General features: G+C 35.5%; 1 protein-coding gene across 1 annotated transcript in view; it reads right to left on the bottom strand.

Annotated features, from left to right (window-relative positions):
- eRF1 (eukaryotic release factor 1) overlaps positions 1–16704 on the bottom strand; it is a 323744-nt gene that overhangs the window by 277002 nt on the left and 30038 nt on the right. Inside the window, exon 2 of the mRNA XM_090377890.1 lies at positions 12518–12693. Within this exon, the coding sequence (XP_090234016.1) occupies positions 12518–12693 (176 nt within the window). The remainder of the gene's footprint in view (positions 1–12517; positions 12694–16704) is intronic.

Here is a 16704-nt window from a genome sequence, read left to right on the forward strand (position 1 = left end):
CTGTCGGCTGGAATCATTTTATATGCATAGCATATTAATTATCTTTTAATGCAGTTCATTTGCTTCTTGCATATAACTTTTATACAGAGAGCTCCTATTGTGATATGCAGGATGAAATGGTTCAGTGGGACTCCTAAGTATAATTTTTCATACAATTATATACTAGCAGTCAAAAGCTTTTCATCAGCTTTGATAACTTTGCAGTTTTAGTAAACACTTTTTCTGGGGGGAAAAAAAAAAAGATCATTTCACGTTGAAATTCTAAACTCATTTAATGTGGCTTATTTACTAATCACATATTACTAGCAGAGATAAGGAAGTAATTATCCCTTGTATAAGGCAATGGTCAGGCCACACCTTGATTATTGTATACAGGTCTGGAGGCCTCATTTTAAGAAGGATGTAGAGCTGCTGGAGAGAGAGAGTGCAGAGAAGGGCAACAAGATTAGTGAATGGAACAAAGGGTTGCTCTTACAAAGAAAACCTTACGTTTTGCAAATTAGTGCCTGGAGACTAGGTACTTGCAAGGTGATCTGACTGAGGTGTATAAAGCCTGATAGGATTCTTCCGCTTGCACAGAATAATCGTCTGAGAGGACAAATTCAAACTGAGGAAAGACAATTGTAGGATAGATGTGCATTAGTTTGCCTTTAGCCAGTGGGTTGCCGATTGCTGGAACAAACTTCCAACTGTCGTAGAGGTTGATAGCTTAAATAGATTCAAGACAGAACTAGACAAACATTTGGAGCGAGTGGATGGGTCAAATGAGGTTTTTTTTTTTTTTTTGGCTGATGCTATATAAGCTTGCTTTCTTGCATCATGTGCCTTTACTAATGCTAATACTTAACTGCTCAATTATCCATTCTGTTCTTCTCTGAGCAGAAATGCACACCATAGGAAATATACCATATGTAATAATATTGTGTTTAATAATACATAACAATCCACGAAAACAGTGTCAGTAATAGTACTGATTTTGATGATAAACAATGTACTTGAGACAGACCCCTGGAAGACTGCTTCCTCTTGTCTGCAGATTTTGGAGAGAAACATCTGCACTATGACCTCAAATGTACCAGTTTCCTGGAGTTGGATAAAAATATTTTCCCAGATTTGTCCTGAGAAGGACAGGGTGACACATTGTATTGTAAACCTTTCAACTAAAAACCACCTTACACCTAAAAAATCCAAAACTATTGACCTTACTCACAGGAACATTTCTAATCTGCTTCGTCACTTACAAGGTGGTCTAATGTGAATCTGTTATGCCAGAAACCAGTGTGTGTGTGTGTATGTATGCTGGCGAACCAACTAATTCCAAGTACCACAGCAAATATTTATAACCTTTTGTATCACTTTGCTTAAATACAAAGGGCATTCAATAAATTATCTACCTAAGGTACCTCCCATAGTTATATTTCAATGATTCATGAATTATCGTGTTCCTATATATATCCTAACTTGAATTATACTAATTTTGGCTGATGTTTTTCAGTTGTGCTACTGTAACAGAAAGGACACCTGTATTAAATTAGGGATTTGCAGAAATTGGAGCATCGTTCAGTCAAGTTGAAAGGCATTTTACATCAAATAAATTAATAAGTCACATTTAAATGTTTCTTTTATTTTAATATAAACTATTATTTCAATCACTTACTTAAATACAAAAAGTGTAAAGTAAGAGGATTCAAACATCATTCTTTAGCTATTGTTGGTTGGTTGGTTGGTTATTTGGTTTTTAGGAGCATTAACAACTAAGGCCATAATTGCTCTGGGATATGCGGTGGTCATTCCCTGACCTTTCCGCATCCTCCGTATTTGGTGGTGATGGGCTCGAACCCCGGTCTAATCAAGAAGCGTGTGCTATGCACTGCTGCTCCTTCCCACCTGGCTACGGAGGTGCCTCTTTAGCTACTCTCCATCCAGAGTTCCTACCGTTAACAAGAAGAATCCATGAATCCAGTAAAACCCATTACTTGTAATGGCTCCCACTAGGCAACTGTACGTATTTAACGCACACAGTTATGTTCTACTCTGTGCATTAGATTGTATCAATTCTTTTTTTTTTAAATCTATTTTCTTTATTGGAGCCCACATCTGGTGAGTATGGGCTTGGTACACCCAAGGTGGATATCATCATTCATCTTTCTTGGTGATTTCCTTCTAGCTTGCACGCATGCTCTCTCTCTCTCACACAGAGAGAATAATTCAGAAATTTTTTTCGGCTGGTGCAGCATAAGCCTCAAGGCTTCCTTGCACCATATAGCTAATACTAATAATAATAAAGGCTATTCATGAAAGAATGGCGGATGTGTATGGCAACAGTGCACTTCTACAGTACCAGGTGAAATTCAGGTCAAAACAATTTAAGTGGGTTAGACAGTCAGTCAAAGATGATCCACATCTAAGAAGGCCCGTGACAGCGACCACTCCAGAAATGTGCCATGCTGTGGAAACTCTTGTGCTGAATGACGGACGTTTAGAGGTGTCCCAAATTTCTAGAGAATGTGACATATGAGGGAACAGTTATAACTATCCTACACGAACATTTGTGGATGACTAAGGTCAGTGCAAGGTGGGTCAGTGCAAGGTGGGTTTCCAGATTTCTAACCCCTGTGCAGAAGCAATTCAGAGTATGGTGTTATGAGGAGAATTGAGAGCTTTGTGGAAGGGTCCTGAAACTTTCATCTCCAGAATTGTTACAGGTGATGAAACATGGGTTCATCATTGGGATCCAGAGACCAAGCAAGGATTAATGCAATGGAAACACAAAGATTCTCCCCAACCCAAAAATTTTGTACAAAATTTTCAGTGACAAGATTATGGCCACCATTTTTTGGGATGCTGAGGGAATTTGGAACATTCACTACTTGGAACACAGGCAAACAATCACTGGGAGTCATATGCATGCCTACTATACAACTTAAGGGATGTCATAAAGAAAAAATGACGTGGAAAACTTTCCAGAGGTGTGCTGATTCTTCATGACAACACACCAGTGCACAGGTTACATGCTACTGCTGCTGCTCTGAGAGACTGCCTTTACAGAACTTATCCATCCACCTTACAGCCTACATGACTCTCAGTGAGTATTTCCTGTTTCAACACCTCAAGAAAAACATATGCTGACATCGCTTTGCTGATGATAATGACTGAAGTCTGCTGGTTCTGCAATCTTTGGGGCACAGAACAAAGAATTTTATTTATCTGTTATTTACTCATTGCCAACAAAATGGAACAAGTATATTGAAGTTCAGAGATTTACATTGAAAAATAAAAACAGATTTTTGCCTCTATCTCATTTTCTTCATAGGTAAGTAGTTGATTTATTGAACATCTCTCGTAGCACATAAGTGCAACAGGTCTATTGCACTTACAAATATCCCTAAAAGAGATGCGTGATCTTGCCTAGAAATCTGAATACAACAAAGATAAGCATTGGAGTAGCATTCTATTTTATGCAAGATAAGATGACAGTTTTAGAAGGATTGAAATTAACTAAGTCAATGGCTCCCAAACTACAAAGATCTGCAGCCCTCTACGTGTGTGTGTGTGTGTGTGTGGTGGGGGGGGAGGGGTTTGGCAGATCTTGCTAGTTTGGGAGTTTCATATATAAAAATTAAATGTAATATAAAATTACGGGTTTAAACATGTAGTTTCAGTTGACAGATAAAAATATAAGGTATGACAGATTCACCAAAAAGCACAAAGCAGCAGTAAAGGATGCAAAAGTTTATATATGTAGGAATTGATAAGTCTGATAAAGGTGCACAGATGAAAGTGAAAAATAGACAGTGCCAAGAACCAGAAGGATGAGGACAGCAGAAATAAGTATTGTAGGTTTGTAAAAAGAGAGAAAGAACGTGAATATCCTATGTTATGACGAATTAAGAAAATTATAGGCTGAATTGCAAAGTCAATTAGAGGTGAGGGAATTATAAAGTAAAACGATTAATACAAAATGATTAAACAAATAAAATAAAATGTGAGATGGCTATCATCAGAAATGGGTGGGCAAATTTAGTTATAAGTTGAAAAAAGGGGATAGCAAAAATCTGATAATAGAGTAAATATTGATACATGGTCAGGTATTTCATCAGGTTCCTGACCATGTATCAGGAACTGCGTTTCTATATTTGTCTATAACAGTGGAAGAGAGGGGAAATAAAGAATAAAAGAATAAAATTATACAAGGGATAAAGCAACACCACTCTCACATGGTATGGACAAGGTAGTCCTAACACAGTGTCAGTGATATAAAAATAAGGTAAAATAAGGATAAAGCTAAAATAAAATACAGGCACTCCCAACTTACATAATACAGGCAACCCTTGTATTAACATGGTAGTTTGGTGCCTACAAAATCTCGTGTAATGCAAAACAGTGTTATACGAGACTAAGAATCAGTACAAAAAGGGGGTTACGTTCCAAAAGCTAACAAAAATAAGTCTTTTTTTTATAACTATCAGAAACTTAATTTTACAGTAGTAATAACTTAATATTTTAACTGTATTTTTATAATAGTAGTAACTTAAATAGTAATAAGTGAACAAACATTTTACCTTACAAACTGTGATACTTATGTCAGATAATGTACATTCATTTAATTTTCTTCCTCTTCATTGCTGCTAAGCACAATCTCTTCTGCAGCATCTAGATTTTGTGTACCTTCTGCTCTCTTTAAAAGTCACAAACTGCACCCTTAGAAGTCACAATTATTTTTTATGGTCTCAGACAAGCACAGAACCTAACCCATGGATCTCCCAACAAAATACAGTGGACCCCCACTTTAAATGATATGTGAAAATCAGGGGACTACTGATGTGCGCCACGTTCTTTGTTATTAATTGCTTAGTTTTACTGTTTTAAATATAATTTTTTTTTAATTTATTTAAAACAGTAAAAATGATAAGCAATTAATAACAAAGAACATGGCACACACAAGTTGCAACAAACACTATACAGAGTAATGATAATTTCTTAAAATTTATTTATGTTTTTTATATGATTGAATATTTCATGGAAGGGAAAACACATTTCGCCATAACGTGAAAACCTACACAAAAAAGACCAAACTGAAAACTGCAAATTGTTTTTATGGTAGTGACCTCCAGAAATGTGCTTTCGAAAAATATCACGAAGGTGATAACTAGCAAGTCAACAGCAGGGATTCACAAAAAGGAATGGAGACGTTGAAATTACATCTAACATAATAGCAGGGTTTTCCCAACACAAAAATACTGTGTTATGCTAGATTTCCAGCAATTCCCAAACCATGTTGTGCGAGGATTGCCACAATTTATCAATTCTGTTAGAGCGAAACCGTGTTGTAGAAGTATCGTGTCATACAGGGGTTGCCTGTACTTTACTTCCGTAAATTCAACTTTATGCAAGTTTTTGCCAGCCGGTGTAAACTTAAATTGTGGAAATGCATTTTTGCATCCTGTAAGAATAAAAGAGGCGTTGTGAAATCATCGCAATGTGGATCCAATAACACTGTTTTTTGGTAATTCGTTCCAAGACCTCGGCAGTTGAAATTTTCACTATACAGTGTATAACTAAGCTATTTATCTCTCTAAAAAGGTCATTTCTATAACGGAGCACTACCCTTTCATCATTATCATATAAGATATCAATTTTGAATGGCTTTGTAGATGTTTTTCTAAAGAAAATTCTGGAGGTCACGACCATAAAACAAAAACAATTTGCACTTTCTGGTTTATTGGGCTTTTCTAATAGTGCACCTAATTATAAACAGTAGTAAACTATCTTATTGCATTTGTGATAATCCCGATAACTGGAATTGTGTGGGTTTTTACGTTATTATGGTGAAATGTGTTCCCCCTCACTAAAATCTTCAATCATATAAGAAACATAAATAAATTTCATAATCTTCTCTCCATTCCTACTTACTTATTACAATGATGAAGGGAAAGCGTCCAACGGAAAGTGCAAGTGCTGGCAGTGCTAGGAAACAAAATTGATTTAGAAATGAAGATGAAAATGATAAAAGTAGTAAGAAGCAGGACAAAGTTTGTCATCTATTGCACAGGAATTAGGTCTCACTGCTTCAACAGTGAATGCTATTTCAAAGGACAGTGCACGTATAAAAGAACATGTTAAAGGATCAACGCATTTAAGATCAATGGTGATCACAAAAAAGCATTCAGGCAAAGATGGAAAATCTATTAATAATATGGATGGAGAATCAGATTCAGAAACAAGTGCCCCTGAGTCTAATGGTCATTCAAGCAAAAGCAATAAGCATTTATGAAGATATTAAAAGGATAAGTACGGTGAACCCAAAGTCAAGTTCATGGCAAGCAACAGGTGGTTTAATAGGTTCAAGCATTGCACTGGTTTCCACAACGTTAAAGTATACAGTGAAGTCACCAGTGCTGATTCTGCAGCAGCAGAAAAATTGTGATGTGTTCAAAAAGAGAAAAAAAAAAAAAAAAAAAAAAAAACACTTCTAAATTTCCACAGCCCTCAACCTCTGCAGCGGTGTACTTATCAGCTGGAGACATTTATTCTGGCAACGATGCTCAAAAGGTAAAAAGTTGCTGACGTTATGCCTGTCCCCTCCCTTTTTTTGTAATTTGTCCTACACATGAGAAAAAAAAAACTGAATATATAATTCTATTTACATGTTCATCGAATATGTCTTTTTTGCTTCAATCAAATTCAGCAAGCATAGTTGGAGAGTGCTGCATAAGCATTTAGGGAAATTCGACTTACAGTTCTGCAGAATGCAACCCTTATGCAAGTCTGGGAGTGCCTGTCTAAATAAGTGTTTTCAGAGTAGGGGGGAAAAAAAAAATTTGAATTTTATGTAGGTTTTATGCAATTTTAGAAAAAAAATTAGTGTTGGAATTTGGTGGAAAAGGTATATAAATTTGATGAATTAAATTTAGAACAAGCAAATAGTATAGGGAAAGGATAAAGGAATAATTAAATAAAGACAAAATAGTGATAGAATGAGGATAGCTGGAAATTTCATATCATAAAGGTGATAAGAACATTCCAGCTATCCTCATTCTGTCACTATTTTCATCTTTATTTAATTACTCCTTTATCCCTTCCCCATCTCAATTTAATACCTTGTCCTATACTATTTGCTTGTTCTAAATTTAATTCATCAAATTTATATACTTTTTTCCCACCAAATTCCAACTAATATTTTTTCCAAAATTGCATAAAACCTACATAAAATTCAAAATTTTTCCCCCTACTTTGAAAACATTTAATTTTAGCTTTATCCTTATTTTACCTTATTTTTATATCACCGACACTGTGTTGGGAATACCTTGTCCATACTGTGTGAGAATGGCGTTGCTTTATACCTTGTAATTTTATTGTTTTATGCTTTATTTCACTTCTCTTCCACTGTTATGGACAAGTATAGAAACAGTTCCTGATACGTAGTTAGGTGTAGTCCCCTGATGAAATAACTGACCATGTATCAATATTTACTCTAGCTAACATCAGATTTTTGCATTTTTGTTATCCCCTTTTTTCAACTTAACTAAATTTGCCCACCCGTTTCTGATGATAGCTATCTCACCTTTTATTTTATTTGTTTAATCATTTTGTATTAATTGTTTTATTTTTTAGTTCTGTCACCTCTAATTGGATCTGCAATTCAGCCTATAATTTTCTTAATTTGTCATAACATATAGGATATTCACATTCTTTCTCCCTTTTACAATCCTATAATACTTTTTATTTCTGCTATCCTCACCTTTCTAGTTCTTGGAACTGTGTATTTTTCACTTCCATCTGTGCACCTTTATCAAACTATCATATTTAGCAATTCCTACATACATATATATAAAAACATGTTACTTGATACTCCTTTTGAATGTTTTGTGGACCCCATTTTGGGAAATACTGAACTAAGTTATTGTTTCACCACACATTAATTACCTGAAGATCAGCATTTAAGAAATTGGTAGTGGATATTCAAGAAGTTAGAAGACAGCAGTCAACCATCACAGTACACAGTGAGCAGCCAGAGAGAAAACTGGACACCCCCAGTTACAGAAACCAAATCAATAAGATAGAAGCTTATTTAGGAGACCTTTATGATAAACATGATCGAAAGCCTTTAAAATGTCAAGAACAACTGCTTGAGTAATTGCCAAACTTTTCCACTGAATTTGTCCACAGATGAGTGAGACAAGCCAGTAGATCACTAGTGGACCGACAATATATGGAATTCACATTGACAACTGATCAGGTGGAGAGTTTAGGAGTTCGTGGCCAATGGATTTTTTCATTACTATAGAAAGAGCAGAAGAGTGGAATGGGACAACAATTAGATGGGATGGATTTGTAAGCATTTTTTGGAAATGGCTGTTATGAGCAGATTTCCAAGCAGAAGGAAAAACACCAGTGAAATAAGGAAGTGTAAAAAAGGTGACAAAGAACAAAGCTCAGGGGCATAGGTTTTGAGAACTAGTGGAGAAATACCATCAGAATCTGGAGCTTTCTTTGCATCAAGGTTGTTCAAAATTCTCCTGACACCCATTTCAGGGAAGACCACTGGAGGCATTGAGTGGCGTTTACTAGGAATGGCAGGAGCTGGTTTACCAAGATCTTCAATACATGAGTTAGAAGAAAAGTAGGATGCTAGCAGTTCAGCTTTATCTTTAGCTGAGGCAACAATAGAACCAGTAGGTTTTAACATAGGTGGTAGTATGGATAGGCAAAAGTTGTGACCAATGTGAACAGAATGCTGGACTACTGTCCGGACAACCAAGTTTTCTACTCTTAGCTGTACAAAATCTAGTTTGAATTGATTAATAACTGCTTTCAATTGTTGCAAGGCAACAACTGTGTTATTTCTCACAATTGTGTGGGCAGAAAATGAACCTAGAAATTTGGATGCAACCCAACAGCAATATGAACAGCCTTAGTACATTTACAAGAAAACCAAAATTTAGACGAACAAGATTTTAAAAGGGGAATATGGAATAAAGGATTTCATCCCTACAGGAATAATTTCACTGACATGATCTCAGAAAACATTGACATCAGAAGAATTTTAAAAATAATCCAACTAAGGAAAAGAAGAATAGAAATCTTGCACGTTATCCCATTTTGGATTCTTGTAATGCCAAACAACACAAGGTGCTGAGGATAGCCACAAGAGAAAGGCTGCACTGGAGAAAAAACCATCACTAAGTTTTGATATGAGGTACCCATAGAGCTATTCACTCCAACCATGTACTTGGGAGTGTTTGTGAGAAAAAGATCAAGAATGTTCGGCTACATGGATTGTCAGATATTCTGATAGTTAAATTAACAATCTGTGCAAGGTCATTATAAACTGCAAAAGCCTCAGAATCTTGACCATCCAGAGCCATGTGACCAGAGATCTGAAGCCAGCTTGAGTTGTGAACATTAAAACCACCAAGGAAAATTACCTCACTGTCAGGAAATTTAGAAAGTCAAGTGTCCAAAAAAATCCAAAAAGTTAGTGCAAAAAAGATTCAAAAGTTATTAGTAGAGTTGGGAGAATATATGCAACAACTGAATTTGACAGAATAGAGTAGAGAGATTTTAAACAAGAGAAAACTGAAGAGGAGATTCCAAATTACTAAGTCTAACAGGGAATATCTGAGTGGACACACAAAAACCATCTTTAAAGCAAAAGGAATCATACAGTGAATAATTAAGACAACTTAAGTGAGCAGTGTTGAATCGATAGATAATTATGATTCTGTCAAAAAAAAAAAAAAAAAGTGAAACTTGGCAGACTAAGTGGAAATGGTCATCATTGAGATTGGAACTGAGATATGTTTGTGAAACGAACAATGACGTGTTTGAGGGGGTTTAAATATTTTCACAGATAAGTTTGTTCTATCAATTTGCCTAATCATGATGCATTCATTAAGAGGTGAGGAAGATTAATTGTACGAAACAATGAAATTGAGACAACAGCTTCAGCTCCTTAACATAACATTGCCTTGACAACACCCCTTCCTCCCCTGCCATGCATATACACTGCTGACTCCTCCAGTCATTACCTGGCAGAGTAGAGGCAGCAAGATTATATCTTAACTCAGCTGTTCCCAAACTGTGCACCATGGTGCCCCAGGGCACCACAGGATATTTTAAATTTGAGGAAAACAGTGATATTAGACATCTGTCGAACACCAAATGAACTACTAGCTCAAGGTAGTTCACAGTTTCAATATTACTTAAGTTGTTTGGACCTAACTACCTAATAAATGGAACTGTTACGTATTTCTTTTGGACTAGGGATGCTGTGAAAAAATTACTGAGACACTAAGGGCACCGTGAACCGAGAAAGTTTGGGAACATCTGACTTACTGATCCAGGTGGCTCCTAGAGTTAATAGGTTCTGTCAATGAATTATCTAGCAGCTAGCTGGTGCACAATGTTTTAGAGATATACCCTTGAAATGTAAGAAAGATTGGATCTCACCATGATGGAGGGGGGGTCATTGGTTCCCAACCAGTGTGCCTTTGCACATTGGTGTGCTGCAAGATTAGGAAAAACTCCGTTCAGTTCAATGGCAATCACTATTTCGGTGTGACATTAATATTTGTCTTTTAACTTAAAGTGACAAAAGATTGGGAACCACTGCTCTGAGTGTCCCTACGTCAAACCTCTAATAAGCAAAGTGGTGGGATTGCACCAGTTGAGTCATCTACCACCTAGTACTGCCTGGTAACATGGAGGGGCAGCATTCCTGTGTTGTGTGCAAGCCACACCATGACCCCTGCTCGTGGTTTACACATGGGTAGTCACCTCCAGTATACTAGGCACTGTATTTCATGACTTGCACACCGTGGGGGGTATGCACAGCATTACCAACAGTCCCACCATTGTGAAAGTGCAAGAAGAACAGTTCCAAGTTTGTGTAGAACAACCACACTTCACCAAAAATCAGTTCATTTGACTCAGTGTCACCTGAATATCTGTGTTTAGACTCCCAGGTAGCATAAACCTAAGAGAATGTTGGCTTTATTTTATGGATTTTAGTCAATACTGTTTGAGAATTGGTCAAATTGGATGCAAAACTGAATGCAGGAACTGATTCTTTATGCGTGCATCTCACTATGACTTGTTCTATTTCAAATTTAAGGTTTTCAGCAGCTGTATACCTTAAATTGTTCCAGACTACCTTAATTTTTTCTTGCTGCTGTACATTATTCTGACTCCCCTTTGGATGACGAGGTAACAAGTTAGACAATTATCTTAATGACTGCTTTTGCAATTGATGTTTCCAATATAACTTAAACTACAGCTCCTTATGGAACTTTTCCCAGTTTTCTTTTTAATTTCATTAACGGAATTGACTAATGTAGCACAATATCCCAAGACCATACTACCGATATATCTTAGGACATCAGTGGTATTTACTTCCGTGGTTGTTTTTTTTTTTTTTTTTTTTTTTTGATTTGGTAGTTGTTGGCGCATCGGCTTCTGTGGCCATATTGCACCTCCCAAGGTTTTTGCAGTACTTTGATCCAAGCCCGAGGCGGGAATCGAACCCGCGACCTTTGGGTTGCCGGGCAGGTACTTTACCCACTCGGCTAGCCCGGTCGGCAAATCCGTGGTTGTGTTGACAGGGGAATGATAAGTATATGCCACCATAAAGTATACCGAGTGGGGTGTTTTAATACCAGTTCAATACATTCACCTCATTGATGGGTGTATAAGGGGCTGTGTCCCATATGGGGAATAGACTGGACTACATTATGTAAAAATGGGAAGATAACTACTAATTTCTAGCAGGGACAGGGATGTGATTATTCCCTTGTATAAGGCATTGGTCAGGCCACACCTTGAGTACTGTATACAGGTCCGGAGGCCTCATTTCAAGAAGGATGTAGAGCTGCCGGAACGAGTACAGAGAAGGGCAACAAGATTAGCGAATGGAACAAAGGGTTGCTCTTACGAAGAAAGGCTTAAGTTTTGCAAATTACAGAGCCTGGAGACTAGGCATCGGCGAGGTGATCTGATAGAGGTGTATAAGGCTTTGAATGGCTTGAGCATGCTCAATGCGGATGGGATTCTTCCTCTTGCTCAGAATAATCACCTGAGAGGGCATAAATTCAAATTGAGGAAGGACGGATGTCGGATAGATGTGCGGAAATTTGCCTTTAGCCAGCGGGTAGCTGGTTTGTGGAATAGACTCCCATCACTTGTTGTTGAAGTTGATAGCCTAAACAAATTTAAGGCTCAGCTGGACAGGTATTTCGAACGAACGGAGGGGTGAAATGGGAGTAGTGGTTCTTTTTTTTTTTTTTTTTTGGCTGATGCTAAATAAGCTTGCTTTCTTGCATCATATGCCTCTACTAATGCTAATGCTAATTATATAATTAAATCAAAAAAGGAACCAATTCATTACAATATAAGGAGGGAATAGCAAGATGCATTCAGCTGACCACTAACATTAAATTATGATTGATTTTTAATATTTTAAATGTGCTTAAAATATTTTTTATGCTGTATTAATTTTACAAACAGAATTTATAACTACCTTTTGTGTATAACTTCAACCTATGCTGTACTGATGTAATGGCCCCTAGAACTGAAAGTCTGTTAACTCTACTTTTGATATTAGATGCTGTACCAAATTCATCAGCTAACATCTTAGAAACTCTAGATATTTGGTCCTTTGGTGGTATGATTAAAGATATCATACTAGTTCCATTCCTGCAGAAATGCAATTATTAAAATCTATTAAACGATAAATTCAATGTTTAAAGAAATGGTAACACAAAAAACTTAAAGTAACAACAAATGACAAATTAGTTTTCCTTCTACAGAAGTACCTTGATTATCCTAAGTTCTATTAACCAAGGCAGGATGGCAAAATCCAATATAAAAAAAAAAATAAATAAATAAATAAATAAAAGAACGTTAGAAGTTAAAATAATACATGGCTAATCCAAAAATGAAATATTTCACTTTCATCAATATTGCAGGCCTTTTAATGTTAACCAGAAAAACAGCACTTGACAACAAAACAAAATTAATGTTTTTGTTAAAAACTGATCCAATACATGCAAAGCATTATACACCCATTCCCACTGGATCTGATATTCAGATGGTGAGATAAATTACAAATGTGTTCACCTGTAATAGGGAATGATCACCTTAAGATTCAGGATTTTTTTTTTTTTTGAATGTCTAATTAGAGCCTGGTGCTTAACTTAAAACGTAAACTTATCAACTAGTACATACAGAACTTGATTTTTAAACAGTTTTATTAAATGACCAAAATGAAACTTACCTTATTAACTGCAACATACTGTACATCAGCTCTATTTATGCAAGCTTTTTAAAATTTCATGCATTTTCTGTTGCATTCACTACAAAGTAATAAAATCTATAGAGTAATATAAAGAGCCCTTATAAAAACAAGTGGGTTTCTATTATCTAAGCCATTCACAGTCCCATTCAGCTCAGATAATTTGTGGTGGATACTGTAAAGCTTTATAAACTTAATTTATTAACAGAAGGAAATTTAAAGATAATTGGTTTCATTTACTCAGGGAGAATGGTTTAGTGAATTTCACATGGCCGCTTAGATTCAATTGTGAAAATATGGAAGTGAACTTGTAGCACTAGTAATAAATCCTCTTTCATAACTGAAAAACTTTTTTGGCAGTAATATTTGGATTTGTATATTTTCTTTGCACTAATATTTGGCATCTGTACAATTTTTGAGCAGTTGTCTGGTAACATTTTATCCAATTTCCTATTTGAAGCAATAGAAAGCTTAATCTCTCTCAAGATAGTAAAGATTGTTTAACAGGGAAGGCTAAATTTTCCTGAACAGTATTTGGTTAGCAGAGTGACAATGGTGCCCAACATGTGGCAAAAACAGAGGGTCACCTGACAGGTGCCCAATTTAATTTCTTTAATTCCTGGAAAATCTTTTGGATTTTTTTGAATTGAAGGCCTTTGATTTGAATTTATTCAAATTCAAAATTTGAATAAATTCAAAGAACTAGAGAAATTATTGGAAGGGATGGACAGGTGATGTGGGAAGGTGGTTTATCTCAGTTTTTTTGGCTGATGCTTTATGAGTTTGCTTTCTTGCATCATTTGCACTACTAATACTTAACTAACAGAGACTGTTCCCCCAGAGACTAGAGGCTGCCATAAAGAGTGATAAAGGTGTCGGCATTACATTAATTTTCCTGCAAATAAAGGTTATTTATAGATAAGTAGATGTCCAGATATTAGTGGTAGGGCAGTATACAGATAAAAGGCTAGCCAAAGATAGGGAAATTGGTTTGACTTTAAAACAGGGCATCGAACCGAAACCGAAAATAACCGTTATTTTTGCCGGAATGAAAACCGAACCTGAACCGAAAAATTATAATTCTTGAACCTGAACCGAAACCCGTTATTTATTCCGTTCCGATTGTCAGTTCACATACATGTTAGAGAATTCTCATTGCTGAAGAAACAGTCTTTTCCCACGACCTGCATTCCCATTTTTACCCCTGACCTGCTTCATCCATGCATAGAATAGCAATCAGTCTAACGTTGCTCCCTTTAGAAGAAAGATCGCCCTGCATTTAAGCATATTCAGTTGTCAATAGTTGTCAGTTGATGCAGATTATTGCTTTTGAAAAGGTATGTATTATAAGGAAAAGAATAGGCATAAAACTTTATGATCTATGCGAGATTATCTAAAACCTAATTAAAATTAGGGATTCATAGCAACAGTTCCACGGGTATAATATAAACATTAGCAATCGACTTAAGTAATTAATGGCATTAAAAATGTAATACATTTTACTACATTTATCGTAATCGTTCGGATATCTCAATGCATTATTCATTTAGTTGCGATGGAAAACACTATTAAGATTAAAAATATGAGTAACCTGACTGCCTCAGGGTCCTGAGCTGGACATCATCATTCTTCTCTTTCCTGCCTTCTTGGTGATTCCCTCTCCCTCTCTCTCTCTCGGTAACATGGGAATTTTTTTTTTTTTTTTTTGACTGGTGCAGCATAAGCCTCAGTCTTCCTTGCACCATACGGCTAATAATAATATCGAATTGTAGTAAGGTCGTCTAATGAACTGTATTCGATATGGTCTGACAGTACTTCGTGGACCGATATTTAAGCAAGTAATGAATTGGTTGATTTTATTCAATCTATTTTTATTGATCTTCCATTGGTTACAGCATAAGTTTTTTTTATGTTAATTCATTTAGCATTTCCTGGTGTATTTTTACTCTTCATCACCATTTTCTATATTTTTTCGATCATAATCTGTGCTTTTTAGTGACAAGACCTAAGAACTCCGTATTAATGCGAACCATATGGGATAATAACAGCATGGTAATGATGTAAATGAATATATGAAAGAACTTTTGTTACCGGTGTATTTTTTCGCATTAGTATAATTTACATCAGATACAGATATAAGTTAAATTATTTTGACAGACACTGTTTGTTGTTCCATGAAATTTTCAGTTTTTTTATAAATCGGATTTTTAAGAGGAAGTGTCGATCTGTAAATCTATTATATAAAGTGTGTATATACGTTCGTCTTAAATTCAAACCAGAAGTTTCACGACTTTCAAACTTGTCCTTTATCAGACAAATAACCTCGTAACCCATTTATCTTCAAATTAGAGGCGTTATTTAAATAACGTTCTTGCATTTTATTGCACAGTTCATGAATTTAAAGTTAATGCTTCTTTACTAAGCATTTTACCTTTAAAATCAGTCTATCAGCAATTCAATCCGGTTGCAAAAAGCATAGTGGATTAGAAAATACCACTTTTTACTAAATTTTATATCGCATCATGCTTATTTTAACATTTTTTTTACTAACCTGTTGGAATTATTTCGACTCATTTCTAGTCTTTAATATTAATTTTATTTATTTATTTATTTATTTATTTTAAAATTATAATATAATAATTTCAATTCCTTACGTTATAGTATGGGACGAGACAGTAAATCCATGTAGAGAATTCTTCGTATTCGAAAAGCTGGATAATAAAAGCAAATGCAAAGTGTGCAACATTATCATGGTTGGAGATCACGCCACCAATTTAGAGAGGCACTTGAAGCAGCATCATAAAGAAGAATTCAATATTGTACAAAAGAAGAGGATGAAGAAGATGGAAGAAATTGATATAAAAGATCAAAATAAACCTCAGCAGACTATAGAAAAATTCGTTACGTCAGAGTATCTTAAAGTAAAATTAGATAAGCAAATAATTGTTAACGCTTGTGTAGAGTTCATTACTATTAATGGTTGTGCATTTCAGTTAATGGAATACTCAGGATTCCGAAAAATCATTAATCCTATTATTGCAGCAATTGGTAAAAATTTTGATCAATGCAGAGAATATTAAACAAATTTTGCCGGAGATGTCCTCTAAGATTGTCTCACTAATGCAGACTGAAATGGGAAAGAGAATGATTTCACTGAAAGTAGATATTACCACTAGATTAAGCCGATCAGTCCTTGGAATAAATGCTCAATTTGTAAAACAGGGTAAAATATACCTTTTTACTTTAGGTATGAAAGAAATGAAAAAAAGACATACAGGAATGTATATAAAAAATATAGTTCGCCAAGTTTTAGAAAAATATCAGCTTGGAGTTCATCAGATTTATTCAGTCACTACTGATAATGGTGCAAACATGATTAAATTTGCTAATTTGCTAGGCAATGATGATGAATG

Source organism: Mastigoproctus giganteus, chromosome 7 (genome assembly GCF_048544385.1).
Source record: "Mastigoproctus giganteus isolate SK-2022 chromosome 7, ASM4854438v1, whole genome shotgun sequence".
In the NCBI taxonomy this organism is placed as follows: domain Eukaryota; kingdom Metazoa; phylum Arthropoda; class Arachnida; order Uropygi; family Thelyphonidae; genus Mastigoproctus; species Mastigoproctus giganteus.